The sequence below is a fragment of the Garra rufa genome, chromosome 11, assembly GCF_049309525.1.
Source record: "Garra rufa chromosome 11, GarRuf1.0, whole genome shotgun sequence".
NCBI classification, from domain to species: Eukaryota; Metazoa; Chordata; class Actinopteri; order Cypriniformes; family Cyprinidae; genus Garra; species Garra rufa.
In genome coordinates, this window is record NC_133371.1 from 20651635 (window position 1) to 20676431 (window position 24797).

Sequence of the window (24797 nt, forward strand, 5' to 3'; positions counted from 1 at the left end):
CGAGGGATCACAGAAAATACATTGACACAGGAAAGACATGATCAGTAGGGGGGCAGACATGTAACGCACTGAACTGATGCGGCAGCAAACAGCGCTGCAAGCTAAAAGACTCGTTTGTACGGTGACCTGGAGGGGACACCTTTGGTTTACTTATGTTTGTCGTGGCCACGACATATAAACTCGTGGGAACGTCATATTATGTCGTTGCCACGAGATATTAATTCATGGGAACATCATATTAACTTGTGGGAACGTCATATTATGTAGTGGCCACGAGATCATTTCGTCGAGGTAACGACATCCTTATGTTTAATGCATAAACAAACCTGTGTGACCATAACCCAGGATTATCAGAGATAGGTTTATTAATATTTTATTTTGAGTTAAGAAATGATTATATTAATTGTTATAGAAATTAATACAATATTAAGTTATTATATTAACAATAGGCAATGCTGTATATACGAATGCTGTCTGTGCGTGATGTAGACAGCATTCAAAAGTTTATCATGAATAAATATTACATAAAGTACTTAAAATTAAACAGCCCTGCAAGAAACATTTTATGCATCCCACAGTCTTATCCATTAATTGATCCTCTTTTTTTCCGTAATAATTGTATTATTCATTTATATTCGTTATTTTTCCCTTCATTTCGATCTCTTAACATTCTGAATCTAAATGATAAATGCTGACATGCCATTAAAGCTTTGATTATGCTATATGGCTGGGATTTTTACTGGAATGCAGTTTATAGGTTGAATTTAACATATATACTTTTTATTTCGTCTAATTAATAGATAACCTATATAGTGTTTCATTGACGAGTGAATCATTCACGTTCCATTTGTACATCGTTCATGGTCACACACGGGCATTAATACAATCATAAAGTCAAAACTTTATTGGCATAATTGTCGTTTACAATATTTGCAAAATATATGGCAAATAGCATATACAGAAAGTTATTTAGGTTAAGCGATTCACAATAAACAAAAAAAATAGATAGCTCTAAATCACTTATTATTTATTATTATTAGGCTATTATTATTTTTAATAACTAGTTAGGGCTATTTTTTAACGCCTGACAATTATGCCAATAAAGTTTTGACTTTATGATTGTATTTATGCCCGTGTGTGATGATAAATGAGCATGTTTCCATTTACAAATGAAGCTACGTGAATGATTCATTCCTCAGTAAAACAGTATAGTATTTATATAGTCTAGTCTTTTAATTAGACGAAACAAAATAAAATATATGTTCAATTCAACCTTTTAACTACATTCCAGTAAAAATCAGTCATATAGCATATGTCAAGCATTTACAGTATCATTTACATGAACGTTAAGTAAAGAGAGCAAAATTAAGGGGGAAAACGAATATAAACGAAAATAAAAATATATACAATAATAATAGGCTTATAAAAATAATATTAGTAATAATAATGATAATGATAATAATATTAATACAAATACGGAAAAAAGACTATCAGTTAATAGAAGGAATGTAGGCCTATTTTACTGTGTGACGATAAATTAATACCATCTGTTCTATGTATTGACAGGTCTCCAGGGCTGTCATTCAGTTATGGCAATGGGCTTTTCGTTTTCGACACGCGCTGAACGCAATAGACCAATCATAAAGGACTGCGCAGTCTGACCAATCACAGCAGTGAGGGCTCACGGAAAGGAGGGTTTAAAGAAACTGATTCTTCGAACTGCTTTGCAAGAGTCGTTTATGAATAATTTAGAAATGTGGTAAAATTAAAATCTATTTTTGGAGAAAACTAAAGTGTTTTTTTGTTCTTGCATACATGTAAACCCGTTTTAGGAGACTCATAAAACAATATTAACAACCTTTAAAAAATAGCATAATAGGAGCACTTTAATGAAGATGCACAGTGGCGCAGTTGTGACTTGTTTCAAACTATTTTTGAGATGAAATAGAGCAAAATCAGGCAATAGTCACACAATGTAAGTCACTTAATATTCAGTTCTTGCTTGTTTAACTGTTGTATTAGATCAATATCTCATTTACAAACTTCCTTAAAATCATTAAAAGCTGTCACTCCTCATAATTGGTGTTTGGTGCAGTTTTTGGCTCAAAGTCTGCATTTAAAGTCACTCCAGAGATGTTTAGCTGGGATTAGCACTTCACTTTCTGCAGACCAGTGAACTTCTTTCACACTGACTGAATCAATCATTTCTTTTTGAACCTTGACTTATACACAGAGGCATTGTCATGTTAGAATAGAAAAGGGTCCTGTCAAAGGTGTTTGCTATCAAATTAGAAGAACCCAGTCCCCAAGAATAGCATTATATGCTTAAACATTAGGATTTATACCCATGAAAATTACTACAGTAGTCAAACCTGTTCATGAGATACTAATTGCCAATACTTTTGGCAATATAGTGTATGTATAAATTTATTTATTTATATTTTTCATTTATTTCTTTTTTATGGTCTTTTGTGTTAGTTAGGTCTTCAGTGGGAATCGAGGCATGCAAAAGGTTTATAGTATACATCTTATTTGTAAAGTTCAGTGTAATAAGAGTTAAGAGCATTTCTGAGTTACAGTACATTAATTGAGAAGGTGACATGACGTTCTTTTGGCAGTTAAAACATTCACATTGGCAATGCCTTAATCACTGACTGAAAGTTGTCATGACTTTATCATTAAAAAAAAAAAATTAAAAATCTCACATATTGCCATATTCACCCAAAGATGTGACCAGACTTACAGTGTAAGAAACGAACAGAGAGAATGATGGAATTCAAGTCTTACATTAGCAATTCTACACCATTTTTATTATTATTATTATTTGTCAGCAATTAAATTAAAAGTTTTTTTTTTATAACATTTAATCAGGTTAATGTGGTATTTTTCCTAGTACATGTTTTTTTGTGTTTGCATCTGGTCTTAGCAGGATGACATAACATTTTGGAATGAAAATACAGATTAGTAAACTATAACTGGAGGCTAAAATAGCAAATATCTCCACTGCTACTATAAACTTTCCAGGTGTGCTTAGGTAAGCTGGGATAAAGGCAATCCATACAGCACAGAATATGAGCATACTGAATGTGATAAATTTGGCTTCATTGAAGTTATCAGGCAGTTTCCGAGCTAGAAAAGCCAGAATGAAGCACAAGACAGCTAGTAAGCCAATATAACCTAGTACAGCCCAGAAACTCACAGTTGAGCCTAATCTGCATTCTAGGATAATCTTTTCTCTGTAGTAGTTCATGTTCATATATGGGAAAGGTGGGGATATTGTTAACCAAAGGGCACAGATGAGGACCTGTACAAGAGTAAAACCAACAACACTGATTCTCTGTTGAAGAGGCCCAAACCATTTCATGACATTTCTTCCTGGAAGTGTAGCTTTGAAGGCCATTAAGACCACTATAGTTTTCCCCAATACACAAGAAATACAGAGGACAAAAGTGATCCCAAACGCTGTGTGACGCAACATACAGGACCACTCAGTGGGCCGACCAATGAATGTAAGTGAACAGAGGAAACACAGAGTCAGTGAGAAGAGCAACAGGAAGCTCAGCTCTGAGTTGTTGGCTTTTACTATTGGTGTGTCTCTGTAGTGAAAGAAAACTATAAATATGAACATAGTTAGAAACGCCCCAAGTAACCCAAACATCATCAAAATGATACCCATGATTTCGGTGAATGACAAGAATTCCACTGTCTTTATGATACTGCTAACTGATCATATAACATATTTACTACTCCTTTTAAAATAAATGTAAGTGTTTTGAAGACATACGGTCATTTAAATTAAAATGATTGTTAAACTTTTCCATTTGATCCTCTTTTGATGTATTGCAACTGTTAAAAGAGCAATTAAACAAGCATTACCTGTTGTATTACTAATCTCTCCTGGAGGGCATGGGATACAGTCAAAACAGCAGATGGGCCTTCCTTTCTGCACCGCTTTCCTGGTGCCGAGGGGACAGCTCACACTACACACAGACACAGGCACCTGCCACACATCAGGGGAAATCTACTTGAACAACAATAGAAAAATAATATGCTGTGTGACATGTTTGCACATGTTTACACATGTTTGTCTGTGCCGTTATGATGCATTGTTGCATCACATGTGCACTTGGGGATTTTGTTTTGACTGGAAACTTAATTTGAAAAGTGACTCTTACAGTCCTCTGGCCTCCTCCCCAGATGATGTTGACATTGTTCATAGTAAACTGTTGACCATGAGGCTGAGTTGCATCATAGTAGCCAATTGTATCTACTTCCATTGTGCCTTTCGTGACCTTTTGTAAGTTTACCAGCTCATATCTTGCAGGGGAGTCACCTTTGCTATCGAAAAACAGTCGTTCTCCACCATTCATGGTGAAATTCACAGTCTGCAGATAATTTGAAATCTAAAATGGCAAAACAAGAATGGATATTATTATTATTATTATTATTTGTAAATTGATAACATCATATGGTGACTTAATAAAAAAAAAATGATTTAATAATAAAATAATTCATATTTTATTTGAATCATATAGTTTGGATTTGTACTTGGATTGTAGTTTACTGAAGATATTTTACCTGCCAATATTGTATTTTGGTTTTCTGGGCACAGGTGGCGTTAGCAAATGGGCCTTTTTGTTGCTTACATGACAACACATTGTGCAATGCATGAGCAATGGCATACACAGCCTTGTAGACATTATTGGCATATCTCAGGTCAGACACATCAGTAAAAGGATGTTTGACATATTTCAAGTTCTCCGAGTCATTGCATGCCCTTTGTGTTGTATTTGGGCTCAGTGAGCATTGAAAAATGTTTTCCCAGAATTCTTTGAGAAACATGCTTTTAGGAAACTGAGAGGGGTTGACCTCTTGTAGAAAAGGGCCTAGTCCAGGTATTTGAGCATTGAGGGCAGTGAATCCTATAGATCCAATTAGCAAAGTGTGGCCGTGGCTATCTACGAGAGAGTCATCTGTAATCCAGGCATCACTTCCGATCCACTGCAGTCCTGTAATATTTTGTCTGTATAGCTCATCCACCAGTATCTTAATCTCTCTGTGTGACATGAAAGCCATTATTACTTTAGATGTGGAGGTTCTGATAGTCTCTACAATATTTGTTAATGACATTTTTGATCCTGTGCTTTCAAAAGCCTTTGAGTATTCTATACAGACTCCCTCTTCTTGTGCAGCCTTAATGAATGTGGCAATGCCATTTTTACCATAATCATTGTCATTGCTTAAGGCTCCCACCCATGTCCAGCCAAAATGTTTCACCAGCTGGGCCAGTGCTCTGCTCTGGTAGTAATCACTTGGAATCGTTCTGAAGAAAGAAGGAAACTCTTTTCTGTTGCTTAGACAAGCACAGGTAGCAAAATGACTGATCTGTGTGAACACAAATACAAATGGGACAGCAGCATGAATGAGACTGAGTGAAATTCATTATTTTTTAAATTTCTTTTACTGAATGTCAACAGATCATTGGTTATGTAAATAACGTTTTTTAACCCATTTATGTTTAGATTTTGCGGTGTAATATATAAACTAATACAAAACAATTAAAGACTTTGGGAACATTAATACATTGTTTTTAATTTACAGAGAGAGGCAATAACAAAAAAAGGTATACGTAACTTCATATATTAGCATAACAATGGTAAACTTGATGAGTAGGCAGATAATAAAATGGGATGACATCTTACCACAGGTATGTGGAATCGGCCAGTTATTCTAGCAAACCCAATGGTTGGAGTGGACCCTGAATGACCTATTATAGCCTGTACAGTATCGGCCTTGGTGCAATTTATTTCATCAATGATGACATCTTGTCCATTGGACAGTGAAAGTGCAGACTGAAGAATATTAGAGAATCCACAGGCATTAAAGATTTCATACCCCAGTGTGAGGTTTGGGAGTATATTTGGGTTTTTATTTATTTCCTCTATTGCGAAGATCATAGTGCATGCTAATTTAAATTCCCTATAATTAATACTAAAGAGAGACAGTTTTTAGTTAGAGGAAGAGGAGAAACAAGTAGCACAGAGAAGCTAGTACCACTTATTTTTAAGCGAAACGCAAACATCAATGCATTATGCAATTATACAAATTACAATACACTATGATAACAATTTGCATTGAAAACATACATACTCCTTGCATTTTGGTTGAGGAGGTAATCGGGTAAACTTCGGAATCACCCCAGCATAGCCAGTGTAAAATGTAAAGATGCCTCCAATCTTTAGAGTTCCATCTTTGATGAACTCAGGCAGCAGCGCTTTGCCCTGTCGCCTACATTCTAGCTGTTCTGCTTTGATCAACACTGACATGAGTAGTAGTAGCTCCAGAATCAGCATTGTGTGTCAGATCCCTTCAAACACTCAGTGGCCAACACATTCACCCTTTTTATAGACCAAAGCTTTTGTTTACACTCTTAACAGAGGATGTACATGCTATACATGTTTTTAAGTGGTTATTTACATCATACACATGATTTTCTTGGATAATTCGTTGGATATATTATAATAATTTTTTTAATGTGTGTTTTGATGTTTCCTCATTTTAACCCTCATGTGGTGTTCAAAATCCTATTACACCTATGGTGTTCCCGGTCAAAAATGACAGGCCTATAAAAAATAGCTTATAAATCACTCATTTAACCACATTTTCACCCAATCTTGGATTCAATATTTTTGTCAACTTGTTTCCTGTCAATTAGGACTGGTTTTATATTTCTATTTGCATCTAATTAATTGTGGGCCTCATTTATCTAAGAGTAGGCATCTATTTTTTAAGTAAAAAAATCATTATTTTTGAATAATTTTGGAAATATTAAAAAAACAAATATTGGTTCTGTTGATCACACTAGTCTACTTTAATGGTTCACCAGGAAGTTTGTTTTGAAAAACTTTTATTTTGTAAAAAATGGCACATAGTCACAAATCCCGGTCAAAAATGACAGGCCTATAAAAATAGCTTATAAATCACTCATTTAACCACATTTTCACCCAATCTTGGATTCAATCTTTGTATCAACTTGTTTTCTTTCATTTAGGACTGGTTTTATATTTAATTTTCAAACAGTTCAATTGTAGGAGTCATTTATCCGAGCTTATGCACCTCAATTTTTGAGTGAAAAATGCATTATTTGTTAATAATTTTGGCAATATTGAGAAAAATATTTTAAAAAACTGTTGATCACACTAGTCTACTTTAATGTTTAACTGAAATGATTTTATGTTGTATAAAATGGCACAGTGTCACACTTGTGGTGTTCCTGCTCAAAAATGACCAGCCATTAAAAAGTTAATGTAGAAGATCACAAAACACAGCACTTATATTTTGCAATGCTTTTATTTTGAGAAAAGGGGTGCACAGTAACACTTGTGCTGTTCCTTGACAAATCTAACCATTGTGACATACAAGAAAGAACACATTAACGCTGTCATATAGAGAACACAAATCAAACACTTCTTTCAGTTTTCCAAATTATGAACTAACCAAAACGACAAACACCAGGTCTCTGACTAACAAAAGCATTTAAAAAAAAAAAATGTACCACTGTGAAAAAGAATGTTTCTTTCAGAAAATAGTTTGTGTGTGTGTGTGTGTGTGTGTGTGTGTGTGTGTGTGTGTGTGTGTGTGTGTGTGTGTGTGTGTGTGTGTGTGTGTACCTGGTATTCATCACGTTGTGGGGACCAACAAGGATAGGAATACCAGTAGATTTTGACCTTGTGGGGACATTTCTCAGGTCCCCATGAGGAAACAGGCTTATAAATCATGCACAATGAGTTTTTTTGAGGAAGTAAAAGTGTGCACAATCTCCTGTGAGGGCTAGGTTTAGGTGTAGGGTAGGTGTAGGGCAATAGAAAGTACGGTTTGTACATTATAAAAACCATTACGCCTATGGAATGTCCCCATAAAACATGTAAACCCAACGTGTGTGTGTGTGTGTGTGTGTGTGTGTGTGTGTGTGTGTGTGTGTGTGTGTGTGTGTGTGTGTGTGTGTGTGTGGCATACATGTATCCATGCATGCACATGTCCAATGGCTCTATGTCTGCAAGCACACATATACATATGTGAACATGATAAACATGCTCCTGACAACTAAATTTTTCTCTAATTTTCAGTCTCCCCCATTCACTTTCAATGACCAGGAGCTCGGATAAATGACTCCTACAAATAAACCATTTGAAAATTGAATACAAAACCAGTCCTAAATGAAAGAAAACAAGTTGATAAAAAGATTGAATCCAATTTTGGGTGATAATATAGCATAACAAGTGATTTATAAGCTATTTTATGTAGGCTCGTCATTTTTGACCGGGAACACCACATGTGTGACTCTGTGTCATTTTGTACAAAATAAAAGCATTTCAAAAGAAATTTCCTGGTTAAACATTAAAGTAGACTAGTGTGATCAACAGTGCAATTTATTTTCATATTTTTCTCAATATTGCCAAAATTATTAACAAATAATGCTTTTTTCACTCAAAAACTGAGGTGCATAAGCTCGGATAAATAACTCCTACAATTAAACTGTTTAAAAATTGAATACAAAACCAGTCCTAATTGAAAGAAAACAAGTTGATAAAAAGATTGAATCCGATTTTTGGGGATAATATAGCATAACGAGGGATTTATAAGCTATTTTGTGTAGGCCTGTCATTTTTGCCCGGGAACACCATAGGTGTAACAAGGTGAAAAAACACAAAAAAGTAAAAAAAAAAATAAAAATAAAATAAATAAATAAAAAATGTGGACAAGTTGTTATAGTCTCTGTGAACAAAGTCACTAAGTTTCAGTTCAATGCGATAACATTAACTAGTATTTTCAGGAAAAAGAAAATCTTCTCCAGTCAAAAATGACATGAACACCACATGAGGGTTAAAGAACTCACAAAGCATATTTTAAATGTTATTAAATCTATAAAAGTGATTTATAAAATCAGGGATAATTTACAATATGTTAAATATACAGTATATTGGAGGGAATTACTCCCTTTAATTTGTATTATTTGTTGCATGGTACAACTTTGTTTGTGTCACATCAGGAATAAATTTGGGAATGAACACTTTTAGATTAGACTGCTTTTTGTTGTTGTTGTTGTTGTTGTTATTATTATTATTATTATTATTATTATTATTTATCCATCATGTGTTTCTTTGTGTTTTGTTCTGGCCTGAGTAAAATAATGTAACATTTTGGAGCAAATATGCAAAACAGCAAACCAAAACTTGAAGCTAAAATAGCAAATATCTCAACAGCTACAGTAATTTTTCAGGAGAACTGACATAAGCTGGGATAAATGTGATCCATACAGCACAGAATATGAGCATACTGAATGTGATAAATTTGGCTTCATTGAAGTTATCAGGCAATTTCCGAGCTAGAAAAGCCAGAATGAAGCACAATACAGCCAGTAGGCCAATATAGCCAAGCACAGCCCAAAAACCGAAATCTGAACCTAAATTACATTCTAGAATTATTCTCTCTTGGTAATAATCCATGTTCCTATATGGCAGTGGTTCTCAAACTTTTTTGGTCGCGCCCCCCTTTAAACCTTTAATATATATATATATATATATATATATATATATATATATATATATATATATATATATATATTGTGGGTTTCATGCTGTCCTAAGGCATAGCAGGGCTTAAAATTTACTTTTTTACTTGGTAGCACTGGTGCTCCCAACTTCAAAAAGTTAGGAGCACCAAAAAAATATAGGAGCTCCCAATTTATTTTTTAGTAATGTGCCGATCTTGATTCTTCGTGGCTGATTCTGATTGCAGATGTTTTACAAGCAAATGAGCTGATTGTGAAAGCCTTTTTTATATATATTTATTTTACGCCTTAAGCAAGGGACAGGAATTAATGAAAATATGAGTACATGAACAAGATGTTTATTTTTACTATTATAAGTACAGCCATTTAAATTAGAGGCAGCTACTGCATTTTTGAAGAATCTACAGTATAAATAACAAAAAAAAATAAACGACACAGTTCTTTCTTAGTCATGTAGGCAATAAATGCAGCCATAATCAAAGTAGGCTACTCTTTTAATATTCAAAGTGCAAATAAAGACCGAATTTTCCCATCATGATACAGAGCTATAGACATCTACACAACTTATTATAGAGCGCATACTAATAACAGCCTAGATATGTTATGTAGCCAAATTTGAGCGCATTGGTGATTCGCTCTCTAAACGTGAGGTATTCAAAAATTTTTTTTTTTTGGTTTCATTTTAACAATCGCGCGGATAAGCGGCACTGAGCATGCATTCTACAAGACATTACTTTTACAAAACCATTTGAAGTGGGAGGACACAAACAGGATTTTGAAAAGCCCCAAGTGGAAATTACGCCCCTGCGTGAGCTTAACTCTGCCGCTGAGTTATCATTTGTGAATGTACAGTATACCAAGACTGAGGTGCCAGCGAAGCGGAGTTTCAGTGACATCTCTGCTGGACGCGACAAAACGACAGTTGCAAATCATTTTAAGTTTGAAGCCGATAGCAATTATACCTTGTCAAATTTTCTGCATTGAGCTTTTGAATGACCAGCACCTGCCTGGGTCTGTGCGAATTCATCTATGGTTTTCTATTCTCTTTCACACACCGATCCATCTCCCATTCGTTACGTCCTTTGGCTGTTTACGTTTTTATATTTATTTTTCTGCTGATGGCCCGCACCACAAACCCCCCCCCGCAATACTCGTGCGCCCCCCACTTTGAGAACCACTGCTATATGGGAAAGGAGGGTATATTGTTAACCAAAGTACACAAATTAGAACTTGTTATAGAGTGAAAGTAATGGCACTGAGTCTTTGCTGCAAGGGCCCAAACCATTTCATGACATTACTCTCTGGAAGTGTAGCCCTGAAGACCATTAACACAACGAATGTTTTCCCCAAAACACAGGAGATACAAAGTACAAAAGTGATCCCAAATGCTGTGTGACGCAACATACAGGACCACTCAGTGGGCTGACCAATAAAAGTAAGGGAACAGAGGAAACACAGAGTCAGTGAGAAGAGCAGCAAGAAACTTAGCTCAGAGTTGTTGGCTTTTACTATGGGGGTGTCCTTATGTACAAAGAAAACTACTGCAATAACTAATGTAAAAGACACCCAATAAAGAAAACAGTACTAGAATAGTTCCCATCACTTCTTTAAATGATAAGAATTCCACAAGTTTTGGGACACATGTATCTCTCCATTTGTTTGTCCAAAATTCTGGAGGGCACTTGAGACACATCACTTAATCTGAGGAAGAAATGTGAACAGAAAAACTATTTTAGATTGTACACTATTGCTTATTAATGTCATGTATTCTTGTACCATACCTGTCTTATTACTTATTTCTCCTTCTGCACATGGAATACAGTCATAACAACAGACAGGTTTTCCTTTTTTCACAGCCTTCCTAGTGCCTGTGGGACAGCTCTCACTGCACACAGACACAGGTACCTGTAAAACATGACAACTTGTATGACAACAAAGTTTGCTTCTTGTTTACAGCAATGTAAAAAATACTTTAAATTCACAGGCCTGCTCACAAAAAAGTACCTGGTGTTGATTTGTGGCCCACACTATGCTGATGTTGTTAAATAAAAGTAGAAATTCTGGTTGTAAAGATGCATCATAGAAACCCACTTTAACAAATTCTGTTGTCCCATCCTCCCCTTTTTGCCAGTTCAAGAGATCATACCTTGCTGCTGGATCTCCATTTTTATCAAAGTATACCTTTTCACCTATTTCAGTGAAAAAAATCAGTTCCTTCAAAGCATTAAGAACCTGTAAAAGCATATAAATAAATTCATGAAGGTTGAGTGCAACTGTCATGATCGTTTCGACATCTATGCAAATCATGCTACCTGCCACATATTGTTGACTTTCTCCAGGCATTTGTTTTGGTTTGTGTTCCATTTTGAACAACTGATTGTGCTGTTCAAAGCATAAGCGGCAGCATACACAGCTTTGTAAACATTATTGGCAATTTGTAATTCTGTGACATCAGTGTACTGGTTCTGCACATTGTTCAAACTTTCATTGCCTTTGCACATGATTTGGCTTTCAGTAGTTTCTTGGGGGCGAAGTTTACATTGAAATATAGTTTCCCACAACTCTTTATGCAGATATGTCAGAAGATGGGTTAAGTTTAATCAGAAAATCTCTTAGGCCTCTTATTTCAGCTTTGGGAATGGCAAAGCCCAAGGACCCTCTAAGAATGTTTTGCCATTTACCAGTAGCAATGTTCATATTCCAATTCTAATTAAATTAAAAGTTTTTTTTATAACATTTAATCAGGTTAATGTGGTATTTTTCCTAGTACATGATTTTTGTGTTTGCATCTGGTCTTAGCAGGATGACATTACATTTTGGAATGAAAATACAGATCAGTAAACTATAACTGGAAGCTAAAATAACAAATATCTCCACTGCTACTATAAGCTTTCCAGGTGTGCTTAGGTAAGCTGGGATAAAGGCAAACCATACAGCACAGAAAATGAACATGCTGAATGTGATAAATTTGGCTTCATTGAAGTTATCAGGCAGTTTCCGTGCTAGAAAAGCCAGAATGAAGCACAAGACAGGTAGTAAGCCAATATAACCTAGTACAGCCCAAAAACTCACAGTTGAGCCTAATCTGCATTCTAGGATAATCTTTTCTCTGTAGTAGTTCATGTTCATATATGGGAAAGGTGGGGATATTGTTAACCAAAGGGCACAGATGAGGACCTGTACAAGAGTAAAACCAACAACACTGATTCTCTGTTGAAGAGGCCCAAACCATTTCATGACATTTTTTCCTGGAAGTGTAGCTTTGAAGGCCATTAAGGCCACTATAGTTTTACCCAATACACAAGACATACAGAGGACAAAAGTGATCCCAAACACTGTGTGACGCAACATACAGGACCAATCAGTGGGCCGACCAATGAATGTAAGTGAACAGAGGAAACACAGAGTCAGTGAGAAGAGCAACAGGAAGCTCAGCTCTGAGTTGTTGGCTTTTACTATTGGTGTGTCTCTGTAGTGAAAGAAAACTATAAATATGAACATAGTTAGAAACGCCCCAAGTAACCCAAACATCATCAAAATGATACCCATGATTTCGGTGAATGACAGGAATTCCACTGTCTTTATGATACACTCATCACCTCTGCTATTGGACCAGTATCCAAAAGGGCACTTCACACAGTCAGATGCATTTGGTGTGGGTAAAAATGGAAGCGCAATAATAACGAGCCTGTTATTTCAATTAAGCCTCTTCTAGCTGTTCATACTGCTAACTGATCATATAACATATTTACTACTCCTTTTAAAATAAATGTAAGTGTTTTGAAGACATACGATCATTTAAATTAAAATAATTGTTAAACTTTTCCATTTGATCCTCTTTTGATGAATTGCAACTGTTAAAAGAGCAATTAAACAAGCATTACCTGTTGTGTTACTAATCTCTCCTGGAGGGCATGGGATACAGTCAAAACAGCAGATGGGCCTTCCTTTCTGCACCGCTTTCCTGGTGCCTAGGGGACAGCTCTCACTGCACACAGACACAGGCACCTGCCACACACCAGGGGAAATCTACTTGAACAACAATAGAAAAATAATATGCTGTGTGACATGTTTGCACATGTTTACACATGCTTGTCTGTGCCGTTATGATGCATTGTTGCATCACATGTGCATTTGGGGATTTTGTTTTGACTGGAAACTTAATTTGAAAAGTGACTCTTACAGTCCTCTGGCCTCCTCCCCAGATGATGTTGACATTGTTCATAGTAAACTGTTGACCATGAGGCTGAGTTGCATCATAGCAGCCAATTGTGGCTACTTCCATTGTGTCTTTCGTGACCTTTTGTAAGTTTACCAGTTCATATCTTGCAGGGGAGTCACCTTTGCTATCGAAAAACTGTCGTTCTCCACCATTCATGGTGAAATTCACGGTCTGCAGATAATGTGAAATCTAAAATGGCAAAACAAGAATGGATATTATTATTATTATTTGTAAATTGATAACATCATATGGTGACTCAATAAAAAAAATGATTTAATAATAAATTAATTCATATTTTATTTGAATCATATCGTTTGGATTTGTAGTTTTACCCGGCAATATTGTATTTTGGTTTTCTGGGCACAGGTGGCGTTAGCAAATGGGCCTTTTTGTTGCTTACATGACAACACATTGTGCAATGCATGAGCAATGGCATACACAGCCTTGTAGACATTATTGGCATATCTCAGGTAAGACACATCAGTAAAAGGATGTTTGACATATTTCAAGTTCTCCGAGCCATTGCATGCCCTTTGTGTTGTATTTGGGCTCAGTGAGCATTGCAAAATGTTTTCCCAGAATTCGTTGAGAAACATGCTTTTAGGAAACTGAGAGGGGTTGACCTCTTGTAGAAAAGGGCCTAGTCCAGGTATTTGAGTATTGAGGACAGTGAATCCTATAGATCCAATTAGCAAAGTGTGGCCTTGGCTATCTACGAGAGAGTCATCTGTAATCCAGGCATCACTTCAGATCCACTGCAGTCCTGTAATATATTGTCTGTATAGCTCATCCACCAGTATCTTAATCTCTCTGTGTGACATGAAAGCCATTATTACTTTAGATGTGGAGGTTTTGATAGTCTCTACAATATTTGTTAATTATGTTTTTGATCCTGTGCTTTCAAAAGCCTTTGAGTATTCTATACAGACTCCCTCTTCTTGTGCAGCCTTAATGAATGTGGCAATGCCATTTTTACCATAATCATTGTCATTGCTTAAGGCTCCCACCCATGTCCAGCCAAAATGTTTCACCAGCTGGGCCAGTGCTCTGCTCTAGTAGTAATCACTTGGAATCGTTCTGAAGAAAGAAGGAAACTCTTTTCTGTTGCTTAGGCAAGCACAGGTAGCAAAATGACTGATCTGTGTGAACACAAATACAAATGGGACAGCAGCATGAATGAGACTGAGTGAAATTCATTATTTTTTTTTACATTTCTTTTACTGAATGTCAACAGATCATTGGTTATGTAAATAACTTTTTTTTAACCCATTTATGTTTAGATTTTGCGGTGTAATATATAAACTAATACAAAACAATTGAAGACTTTGGGAACATTAATACATTGAGAAATCTTGATAACACCATATTGAGCAACTATAGACCAATATCAAATCTTCCTTTCATAGGCAAGATTAATGAAAAGGTTGTTTTTATTCAGCTGAACCACTACATAAACTTTAATGGATACCTGGACCACTTCCAATCTGGTTTCAGACCACATCATAGCACAGAGACAGCGCACATAAAGATAATAAATGATATTCGCCTAAATTCTGATTCTGGCAAAATATCAGTGTTGGTATTACTAGATCTCAGTGCTGCGTTCGACACAGTCGATCACAACATTCTGCTAGTTAGACTGGAAAACTGGGATGGTTCTCAAATGGTTCAGGTCATACTTAGAAGGGAGAGGCTATTATGTGAGTATAGGAGAACATAAGTCTAAGTGGACGTCCATGACATGCGGAGTCCCACAAGGCTCAATTCTAGCGCCGCTGTTGTTCAGCCTGTATACCTCCCACTAAGTCAAATAATGAGAAAGAACCAAATTGCATATCACAGCTATGCAGATGATACCCAGATTTACCTAGCCTTATCGCCAAATGACTACAGCCCCATTGACTCCCTCTGCCAATGCATTGATGAAATTAACAGTTGGATGTGCCAAAGCTTTCTTCAATTAAACAAGGAGAAAACAGAAGTCATTGCATTTGGAAACAAAGATGAAGTTCATAAGGTAAATGCGTACCTTGATGCTAGGGGTCAAAAAAACAAAAAATCAAGTCAAGAATCTTGGTGTGATTCTGGAGTCAGACCTCAGTTTCAGTAGCCATGTCAAAGAAGTAACTAAATCATTAGATGTTTTGTTACCTGTCAAGATTTGGAGAAACTTGTTCATGCCTTTATCACCAGCAGGGTGGACTATTGTAATGGTCTCCTCACTGGCCTTCCCAAGAAGACCATTAGACAGCTGCAGCTCATACAGAACGCTGCTGCCAGGATTCTGACTAGAACCAGAAAATCAGAGCATATCACACCAGTCCTCAGGTCCTTACACTGGCTTCCAGTTATGTTTAGGATAGATTTTAAAGTACTTTTACTTGTTTATAAAGCACTCAATGGCCTAGGACCTACATACATTGCAGATATGCTCACTGAATATAAACCTAACAGTCAACTAAGATCACTAGAATCGAGTCAGTAAGTAATATCAAGGGTTCACACAAAACAGGGGGAATCCGCTTTTAGCTAATATGCCGCCCGCAGTTGGAACCAGCTTCCAGAAGAGATCGTCTAGGTTACGTAGGTAACCCTCGTTCCCTGAAAGAGGGAACGGAGACGTTACATTGGGATCTCGCTTGAGAGACCGATCATCTCTGAGCCTTATATAAAAAGGCCAATTGAAAATTGGCGAGTGGACGTGCCACGCCCCCGTACATACGGGTATATAAGATGGTGGCGCGCACCACTCAGTCAGGCTTTTGCTGAAGAGCCGGAGAGCCCGGCGTCAGCGCGACGGCAGGTCGTGGCAGGGGAATGTAACGTCTCCGTTCCCTCCTTTAGGGAACGAGGGTTACCTACGTAACCTAGACGTTCCCCTTTCAGTCGAATCACTTCGATGTTACATTGGGAACTAGGACCCATGGAAAAGGCCACGAACCTGGCGCCGCGTTACGCCCTACGCCACGTGCAGACAGGTTTCTCGGACGTGTCCGCAGGCGGGTACGAGCGTAACCTTCCCAACGCCCTGGGGGCCGGGGTAGGGGACCCCACAGGGGTGCCAGTAGTACTGAAGCAAGGGTTGGGGGGGCGGAGCACATGAAACATTTTACATGTAGAAATGAGAATAATTCGATGTATCCATAGGCATAGGGATACACAACGCTTACCTTCTTCCCTGGTACCCGCGCTGGCGATATCCAGCTCCGGGTCTGGTTCCGAGGAGTGGAAACACTGCTCAGGAAGGAAACCCGGGGCCGGAGCCCCGGAGGTGAGAAATTCAGCTCTTTTTGTGACTTTGTGGGTACCGCCGACCCGTAGGCCGGCGGCGATGTTATATGGGTGCACAGCAACCCCCGGCCCTCCACCGGGGTTGGGAGCGGAGATGTCCTCGCCCCTGAAAGAGCAGATTTCTTCACCTCCGGGGTGCCCGTCTCAGGGACGCTTCGTAGCTCACCTGCGGGTGTTCTTCGCAGGACCCTGAGGAGCGGGCGGCGTCCCTCTCCCACGGCCAGCTCGACGTCGGGCCGCGAGTCTTGCTTCATGGATCTCAGCGGGGGACGGAGCTGGTGCTGGTTTAGGGGCCGCGGGAGGACGCCCTCGGCGACGGGCAGGCGGAGGCCCAGGCGGCGGAAAGGGAGTCCTTGCTTCGCGGCGGGGCAAGATATGTTTTATGGCCTCCGTCTGCTTCTGAACGCCGAACGCCTGTCTCCTGGGAGACAGGAGAGTCGAGAAAGCGTACTTTGTCGGCCTCTGCCATCTGAGCCAGGGTCAGCCATAGGTGCCGTTCCTGGACCACACAGGTGGACATCACCTGACCAAGAGAACGCGCCGTGACCTTCGTGGCCCGGAGGGCGAAGTCGGTGGCGGCGCGGAGTTCCTCGAATGTCCCTTGGTCAGGACCACTCTCGTGCAGGTGTTTGAGAGCCTGCGCCTGGTACACCTGGAGTGTCGCCATGGCATGCAGGGCGGTGGCAGCCTGCCCGGCAGCGTGGAAGACCCGCTCCGTAAGGCCGGAGGAGGCCCTACAGGCTCGGGAAGGGAGACGCGGACGACCCCGCCAGGTGGCAGCGCCGCGGGGGCAAAGATGTACTGCCACGGTGCGCTCAACCTGAGGGATCGCCACGTACCCCTTGGCTGCCATCGAGAGTGGCGAGGGGAGAGGAGCTGGAGCGCGCTCTAAACGAATACGGAGCGTGCCACGATTTCGACAGCTCCTCATGCACCTCCGGAAAGAAAGGGACCGGGGGAGAGCGCGGCGGTGCCGCCGGTGCCCTCCCCAGGAACCAGTCATCCAGCATAGAGGGATCGGCCGGAGGCTCGCTAGGGACCTCCAAGCCTATCCCCCTGGCTGCACGGAGGAGCATAGCCGACAGTTCGGCGTCCGCCTCCAAAGGGACAGCGACCGCGGATGGGCGCTGCGCCAAAGGGGCGGAGGCCTCACCATCTGACTCTCCCTCTGATGCAGTGATAGACATCTCGTCCTCCGCAGGAGCCCCGAAGGAGACGCTCAGCCCGGCGGGCGGGGAAGCATACTTCTGCGGGAGCTCGACGGGGCCACGCTGAGATAGAGAAGACCGCAGGGCTTTTCGGGCCGGCGGAACGTTCTCTACTGTGACCTGGATGTCCCCCCCGGGCCTCCCTGCGGTGGCCGAAAAACATTGACGTCTTAATGACCGGCCGCGGGAGGAAGGCAGGGGGAGCCGGCTCGCGAACGAGCGGCGGGACTTCAGCGTGGCCATGGACATGCACTCACAATGCAGGCATGATCCATCCGTGAACGCTGCCTGAGCATGCTCAAAGCCCAGGCACGTGAGGCAGCGTTCATGTCCGTCCGCAGGAGTGAGGAAACTACCACACCCAGAAACGCACGGCCGAAGAGCCATTCTGAAAAGAACGTCTGATCGGCCACGAGAAATTGCTCTTTTGTGACCCCGGATTGCCCAGGGAGGAACCGCGGGGCAGTGTGCACTCGCCGGGGCTGCTCGCTGGATGCAAAAAGGCTTTTTGAAGCCGTGAAAACTGCTGCCCGCGGGACCACGCCGGTGGCCGCCAATAAGCTCTTTTTGTGAAATTCACTCTCTTAGATTTGGCAGCACACCGGCGGGAGGGAGCATGAACTCCAAGGAACTCTGGAACTCTTTTGGTTTCTTCTTTCTGTAGCGTAGAAGAGGCTCGAGACATCAGCTCTGAAGCAAAAGTCTGACTGAGTGGTGCGCGCCGCCATCTTATATACCCGTATGTATGGGGGCGTGGCCGGCACGCACGTCCACTCGCCAATTTTCAATTGGCCTTTTTATATAAGGCTCAGAGATGATCGGTCTCTCAAGCGAGATCCCAATGTAACGTCGAAGTGATTCGACTGAAAGGGGAACAGATGTGCTAATACATTAGCCACATTTAAATCCAGACTCAAAACTCATCTGTTCAGTTGTGCATGTATTGAATGAGCACTGTGCTACGTCCGAACAGACTGCATTATTTTATGTGTAATCATTTTACTGTGCTAATTAATTTTAAAATCATTTTTTTAAATCATCTTAAATGTTCTTAAATTCTCTGTTTTATTGTTGTGATTATTATTTTATTTTTTTATGATTTTTATGCTATTATGATTTTAATTCCTTTTATGTACAGCACTTTGAATTTCCATTGTGTATGAAATGTGCTATATAAATAAACTTGCCTTGCCTTGCCATTGTTTTTCATTTACAGAGAGAGGCAATAACAAAAACAGGTATACGTAACTTCATATATTAGCATAATAATGGTAAACTTGATGAGTAGGCAGATAATAAAATGGGATGACATCTTACCACAGGTATGTGGAATCGGCCAGTTATTCTAGCAAACCCAATGGTTGGAGTGGACCCTGAATGACCTATTATAGCCTGTACAGTATTGGCCTTGGTGCAATTTATTTAATCAATGATGACATCTTGTCCATTGGACAGTGAAAGTGCAGACTGAAGAATATTAGAGAATCCACAGGCATTAAAGATTTCATACCCCATGTGATTTCATGTGAGGTTTGGGAGTTAATTTATTTCCTCTATTGCGAAGATCATAGTGCATGCAAATTTAAATTCCCTATAATTAATACTAAAGAGACACAGTTTTTAGTTAGAGGAAGAAGAGAAACAAGTAGCACAGAGAAGCAAGTACCACTTATTTTTAAGCGAAATGCAAACATCAATGCATTATGCAATTATACAAATTACAATACACTATGATAACAATTTGCATTGAAAACATACATAATCCTTGTATTTTGGTTGAGGAAGTAATCAGGTAAACTTCGGAATCACCCCAGTATAGCCAGTGTAAAATGTGAAGATGCCTCCAATCTTTAGAGTTCCATCTTTGATGAACTCAGGCAGCAGTGCTTTGCCCTGTCGCCTACATTCTAGCTGTTCTGCTTTGATCAACACTGACATAAGTAGTAGTAGCTCCAGAATCAGCATTGTGGGTCAGATCCCTTCAAACACTCAGTGGCCAACACATTCACCCTTTTTATAGACCAAAGCTTTTGCTTACACCCTTAACAGAGGATGTACTATACATGCTATACATGTTTTTAAGTGGTTGTTTACATCATACACATGATTTTCTTGGATAATTTGTTGGATATATTATAATAATTTTTTAATGTGTGTTTTGATGTTTCCTCATTTTAAAGAACTCACAAAGCATATTTTAAATGTTATTATCTATAAAAGTGATTTATAAAATCAGGGATCATTTACAATATGTTAAATATACAGTATATTGGAGGGAATTACTCCCTTTAATTTTTATTATTTGTTGCATGGTACAACTTTGTTTGTGTCACATCAGGAATAAATTTGGGAATGAACACTTTTAGATTAGACTATTTTTTGTTGTTGTTATTATTATTATTATTATTATTATTATTATTTATCCATCATGTGTTTCTTTGTGTTTTGTTCTGGCCTGAGTAAAATAATGTAACATTTTGGAGCAAATATGCAAAACAGCAAACCAAAACTTGAAGCTAAAATAGCAAATATCTCCACAGCTACAGTAAATTTTCCAGGAGAACTGACATAAGCTGGGATAAATGTGATCCATACAGCACAGAATATGAGCATACTGAATGTGATAAATTTGGCTTCATTGAAGTTATAAGGCAATTTCCGAGCTAGAAAAGCCAGAATGAAGCACAATACAGCCAGTAGGCCAATATAGCCAAGCACAGCCCAGAAGCCGAAATCTGAACCTAAATTACATTCTAGAATTATTCTCTCTTGGTAATAATCCATGTTTCTATATGGGAAAGGAGGGGATATTGTTAACCAGAGTACACAAATTAGAACTTGTAATAGAGTGAACGTAATGACACTGAGTCTTTGCTGCAAGGGCCCAAACCATTTCATGGCATTACTTCCTGGAAGTGTAGCCCTGAAGGCCATTAACACAACGATTGTTTTCCCCAAAACACAGGAGATACAAAGTACAAAAGTGATCCCAAATGCTGTGTGACGCAACATACAGGACCACTCTGTGGGCTGACCAATAAAAGTAAGGGAACAGAGGAAACACAGAGTCAGTGAGAAGAGCAGCAAGAAACTTAGCTCAGAGTTGTTGGCTTTTACTATGGGGGTGTTCTTATGTACAAAGAAAACTACTGCAATGACTAATGTAAAAGACACACCCAATAAAGAAAACAGTACTAGAATAATTCCCATCACTTCTTCAAATGATAAGAATTCCACAAGTTTTGGGACACATGTATCTCTCCATTTGTTTGACCAAAATTCTGGAGGGCACTTGAGACACATCACTGAATCTGAGGAAGAAATGTGAACAGAAAAACTATTTTAGATTGTACACTATTGCTTATTAATGTCATGTATTCTTGTACCATACCTGTCTTATTACTTATTTCTCCTTCTGCACATGGAATACAGTCATAACAACAGACAGGTTTTCCTTTTTTCACAGCCTTCCTAGTGCCTGTGGGACAGCTCTCACTGCACACAGACACAGGTACCTGTAAAACATGACAACTTGTACGACAACAAAGTTTGCTTCTTGTTTACAACAATGTAAGATATACTTTAAATCCATAGGCCTGCTCACAAAAAAAGTACCTGGTGTTGATTTGTGGCCCACACTATGCTGATGTTGTTAAATGAAAGTTGAAATTCTGGTTGTAAAGATGCATCATAGAAACCCACTTTAACAAATTCTGTTGTCCCATCCTCCCCTTGTTGCCAGTTCAAGAGATCATACCTTGCTGCTGGATCTCCATTTTTATCAAAGAATACCTTTTCACCTGTTTCAGTGAAAAAACTCAGTTCCCTCAAAGCATTAAGAACCTGTAAAAGCATATAAATAAATTCATGAAGGTTGAGTGAAACTGTCATGATCGTTTCGACATCTATGCAAATCATGCTACCTGCCACGTATTGTTGACTTTCTCCAGGCATTTGTTTTGGTTTGTGTCCCATTTTGAACAACTGATTGTGCTGTTCAAAGCATAAGCGACAGCATACACAGCTTTGTAAACATTATTGGCAATTTGTAATTCTGTGACATCAGTGTACTGGTTCTGCACATTGTTCAAACTTTCATTGCCTTTGCACATGATTTGGCTTTCAGTAGTTTCTTGGGGGCAAAGTTTACATTGAAATATAGTTTCCCACAACTCTTTATGCAGATCTATGTCAGAAGACGGGTTAAGTTTAATCAGAAAATCTCTTAGGCCTCTTATTTCAGCTTTGGGAATGGCAAAGCCCATGGACCCTCTAAGAATGTGTTGCCATTTACCAGTAGCAATGTTCATATCAGAAATCCATGATTCACTACCAATCCACTGTAGTCCAGTAATATTCTGTTGAGCTATTTCGCCTAAAAGTATTTCCATGTCTGAGTAGGAAACAAAGGCAACAATCACCTTAGAGCTAGATTTCTTTACAATGTCCACAATTCTCAAAATTTCCTCCCTGGGATCAGTCCTGAAGAATGCCTCTGAGAATTCTACACAAACTCCAAATTCTGTGGCTGCTTTGATAAAAGTGTTCATGCCATTGTTTCCATAGTCATTATCACTGCAAAGAGCCCCCACCCAGGTCCAGCCAAAATACTTGACCAGTTTAGCCAGTGCTTGGCTCTGGTAATAATCACTGGGAATAGTCCTAAAGAAGGAGGGGTGTTTCTTTCTGTCACTTAGGCAGGCACATGTTGCAAAATGACTAATCTTTATTCCAAGGGGGAAAAAAGTGATTTATTAGTAAGAAAAGTATTCCATGTAAATTATTGCAAAACCAATTTTGTCACAAATATTTGCTTGGGCTTTAAACATTCAGAAGAAAGATACAGCAGCTTACCACGGGTAAATGCAGAGGTCCAACAGTGGCAGAAATGGCAATAGTTGGAGTAGAGGATGTTTCTGCAATGATAGCTTGGATTGTGTTAGGTCTTTGACAGGACAACTGAGAGGCATTATCCCCATTAACTAATGATAAAGAGGATTTGAGAGCCATATTTATGGATCCACATGAATCATAGATTTTGTAACCCAAACTGACACCAGAAAGAATATCAGGTCTGTTGTTGATTTCTTCAATGGCAAATACCATTGTCTGTGCATTTTGAAATTCTCTAAGGCTCAAACTAAAAATAAAATAAAATTAATTACAATTAATTAAATGACAATGAAAATACAAAAGGTAAGACATGTATAGATATGTATTAGTCTTTAACAAAATAATATATATTGGATTTGCTGACAATTATAGAATGTATTTATTTATTCAGTTAAAAAAATAATACATGTACCTCTCGTTCATTCATTTTTTTTTTTTTTTGGTCTCCTTATCTACTCACCTCTTGCATTTTGGTGGCTCTGGTTTAAAAGTGAATGTAGGCATCATTTCCTCCCAGCTGTTGTGGAAGGAGAAGATGCCCCCAATTGTCACATCCCCATCTCTTCTAAGCTGAGGGATGTCAGGAGACCCCCATAACTTGCATGGAGGGTCAGCTGCTCTCACTAATGTGAACAGAAGCCATGTGTGTAAGAACCCCATTCTAAACCCTCAACCGGTTACTAAACCTCCGGTGCTGTCTTATATAACAGCTGTTGGGTCCCAATCCACTGAAATCAACATTGTGGGTGTTTCTTAGTGAACTGCATATGTGCCTAGCTTAAGCCAATGAGAAAACAACACACTAATAATAAATAAATTAAACTTAACCCTTATGCGGTCTTCGGGGGATTTCTGGACCCCGAATGGCGTTCGCTAAAATTTAAAAAAATGTTGCCTTTGTCTAAATGGTATGAGACTTTGTAAATCAGTCAACACTATCTTGATCTACAAATAAAAAAAAATAAATTGGAATGATAGCTTGATTTTATGTTAGTGTGAAAAAAATACTCACGTTTGTGGTCTGTGGGGTCTCTGGAGACCCCAGGCAACAAAATGCAATTTTTGTTACAAAATAATAGTTAAAAAAACAAAACAAATGTTATTTTCCTGTTTATTAATGTTTTTACTCCTCAAGTGTACAGTTTTTGGAGGATTTAGGATATTTTTTTAATATATATAAATTAATAAATTAATATTTTTTATAGGTTTTTATACAAAAAAAGCTTTTTTTTGTAAAATTCCCTTTCATAAAAAACCCACGTCTAAATTTCATTCATGGGGATAAAATGGATAATTTCACATGGTTTAGTGTAAGATTTTTGCCCATCTTTTGGAAAATCCAGTTTTAAACGTAAAAAAAAAATACTTTTACCAGTAGGTGGCTGCAGAGCTCCACTATATGCTTTTTGCTATTTGACCACCTGAAAGATATCTTTTCACAAGTTTTTTTTTTCAGTTGAGTTCATATCTACATATCATGAAACACACAGGACTACATTTGGAGACCATAAAAACTGCTCTCTTATAATTTGTCAAAAAAAAGGAAAAAAAAAAAGATGTTGTTGTTGCATTCTTATGTTCATGTTGTGTACTGCTACTCAATATGTAATAG

The 24797-nt window shown here is 38.7% G+C and overlaps 2 protein-coding genes and 2 pseudogenes across 2 annotated transcripts; all 4 read right to left on the reverse strand.

Annotated features, from left to right (window-relative positions):
- Positions 1-2872: 2872 nt before the first annotated feature.
- Positions 2873-6305, reverse strand: LOC141345268 (extracellular calcium-sensing receptor-like). Its single transcript, XM_073850149.1, has 7 exons — positions 6151-6305; positions 5703-5991; positions 4579-5385; positions 4176-4403; positions 3877-4000; positions 3814-3846; positions 2873-3723 (listed from the first exon to the last, which is right to left on the reverse strand). The coding sequence occupies exons 2-7, from the start codon at positions 5955-5957 to the stop codon at positions 2873-2875; spliced, it is 2298 nt and encodes a 765-aa protein (XP_073706250.1). The 5' UTR covers positions 5958-5991; positions 6151-6305.
- A 4499-nt stretch (positions 6306-10804) lies between these two features.
- On the reverse strand, positions 10805-12268 carry LOC141345269 (extracellular calcium-sensing receptor-like; annotated as a pseudogene).
- A 66-nt stretch (positions 12269-12334) lies between these two features.
- Positions 12335-19861, reverse strand: LOC141345270 (extracellular calcium-sensing receptor-like; annotated as a pseudogene).
- Positions 19862-20707: 846 nt separating this feature from the next.
- Positions 20708-23833, reverse strand: LOC141345719 (extracellular calcium-sensing receptor-like). Its single transcript, XM_073850613.1, has 6 exons — positions 23646-23833; positions 23147-23432; positions 22216-23016; positions 21908-22135; positions 21684-21807; positions 20708-21603 (listed from the first exon to the last, which is right to left on the reverse strand). The coding sequence occupies exons 1-6, from the start codon at positions 23690-23692 to the stop codon at positions 20708-20710; spliced, it is 2382 nt and encodes a 793-aa protein (XP_073706714.1). The 5' UTR covers positions 23693-23833.
- Between the last annotated feature and the right edge of the window lie 964 nt (positions 23834-24797).

What these genes read in the sequence shown, in the direction of transcription:
- LOC141345719 (XM_073850613.1), bottom strand. Translation starts at nt 23,692, where the DNA reads ATGATGCCTACATTCACTTTTAAACCAGAGCCACCAAAATGCAAGAG. An exon ending in GACCTCTGCATTTACCCGTG is followed by an intron (nt 23,017 to 23,146) that starts GTAAGCTGCTGT and finishes CTTGGAATAAAG; the next exon opens with ATTAGTCATTTTGCAACATG. An exon ending in AAGTCAACAATACGTGGCAG is followed by an intron (nt 22,136 to 22,215) that starts GTAGCATGATTT and finishes ATGCTTTTACAG; the next exon opens with GTTCTTAATGCTTTGAGGGA.
- LOC141345268 (XM_073850149.1), bottom strand. Translation starts at nt 5,957, where the DNA reads ATGATCTTCGCAATAGAGGAAATAAATAAAAACCCAAATATACTCCCA. An exon ending in CCAAAATACAATATTGGCAG is followed by an intron (nt 4,404 to 4,578) that starts GTAAAATATCTT and finishes TTGCCATTTTAG; the next exon opens with ATTTCAAATTATCTGCAGAC. An exon ending in AAAGAGGATCAAATGGAAAA is followed by an intron (nt 3,724 to 3,813) that starts GTTTAACAATCA and finishes TTATATGATCAG; the next exon opens with TTAGCAGTATCATAAAGACA.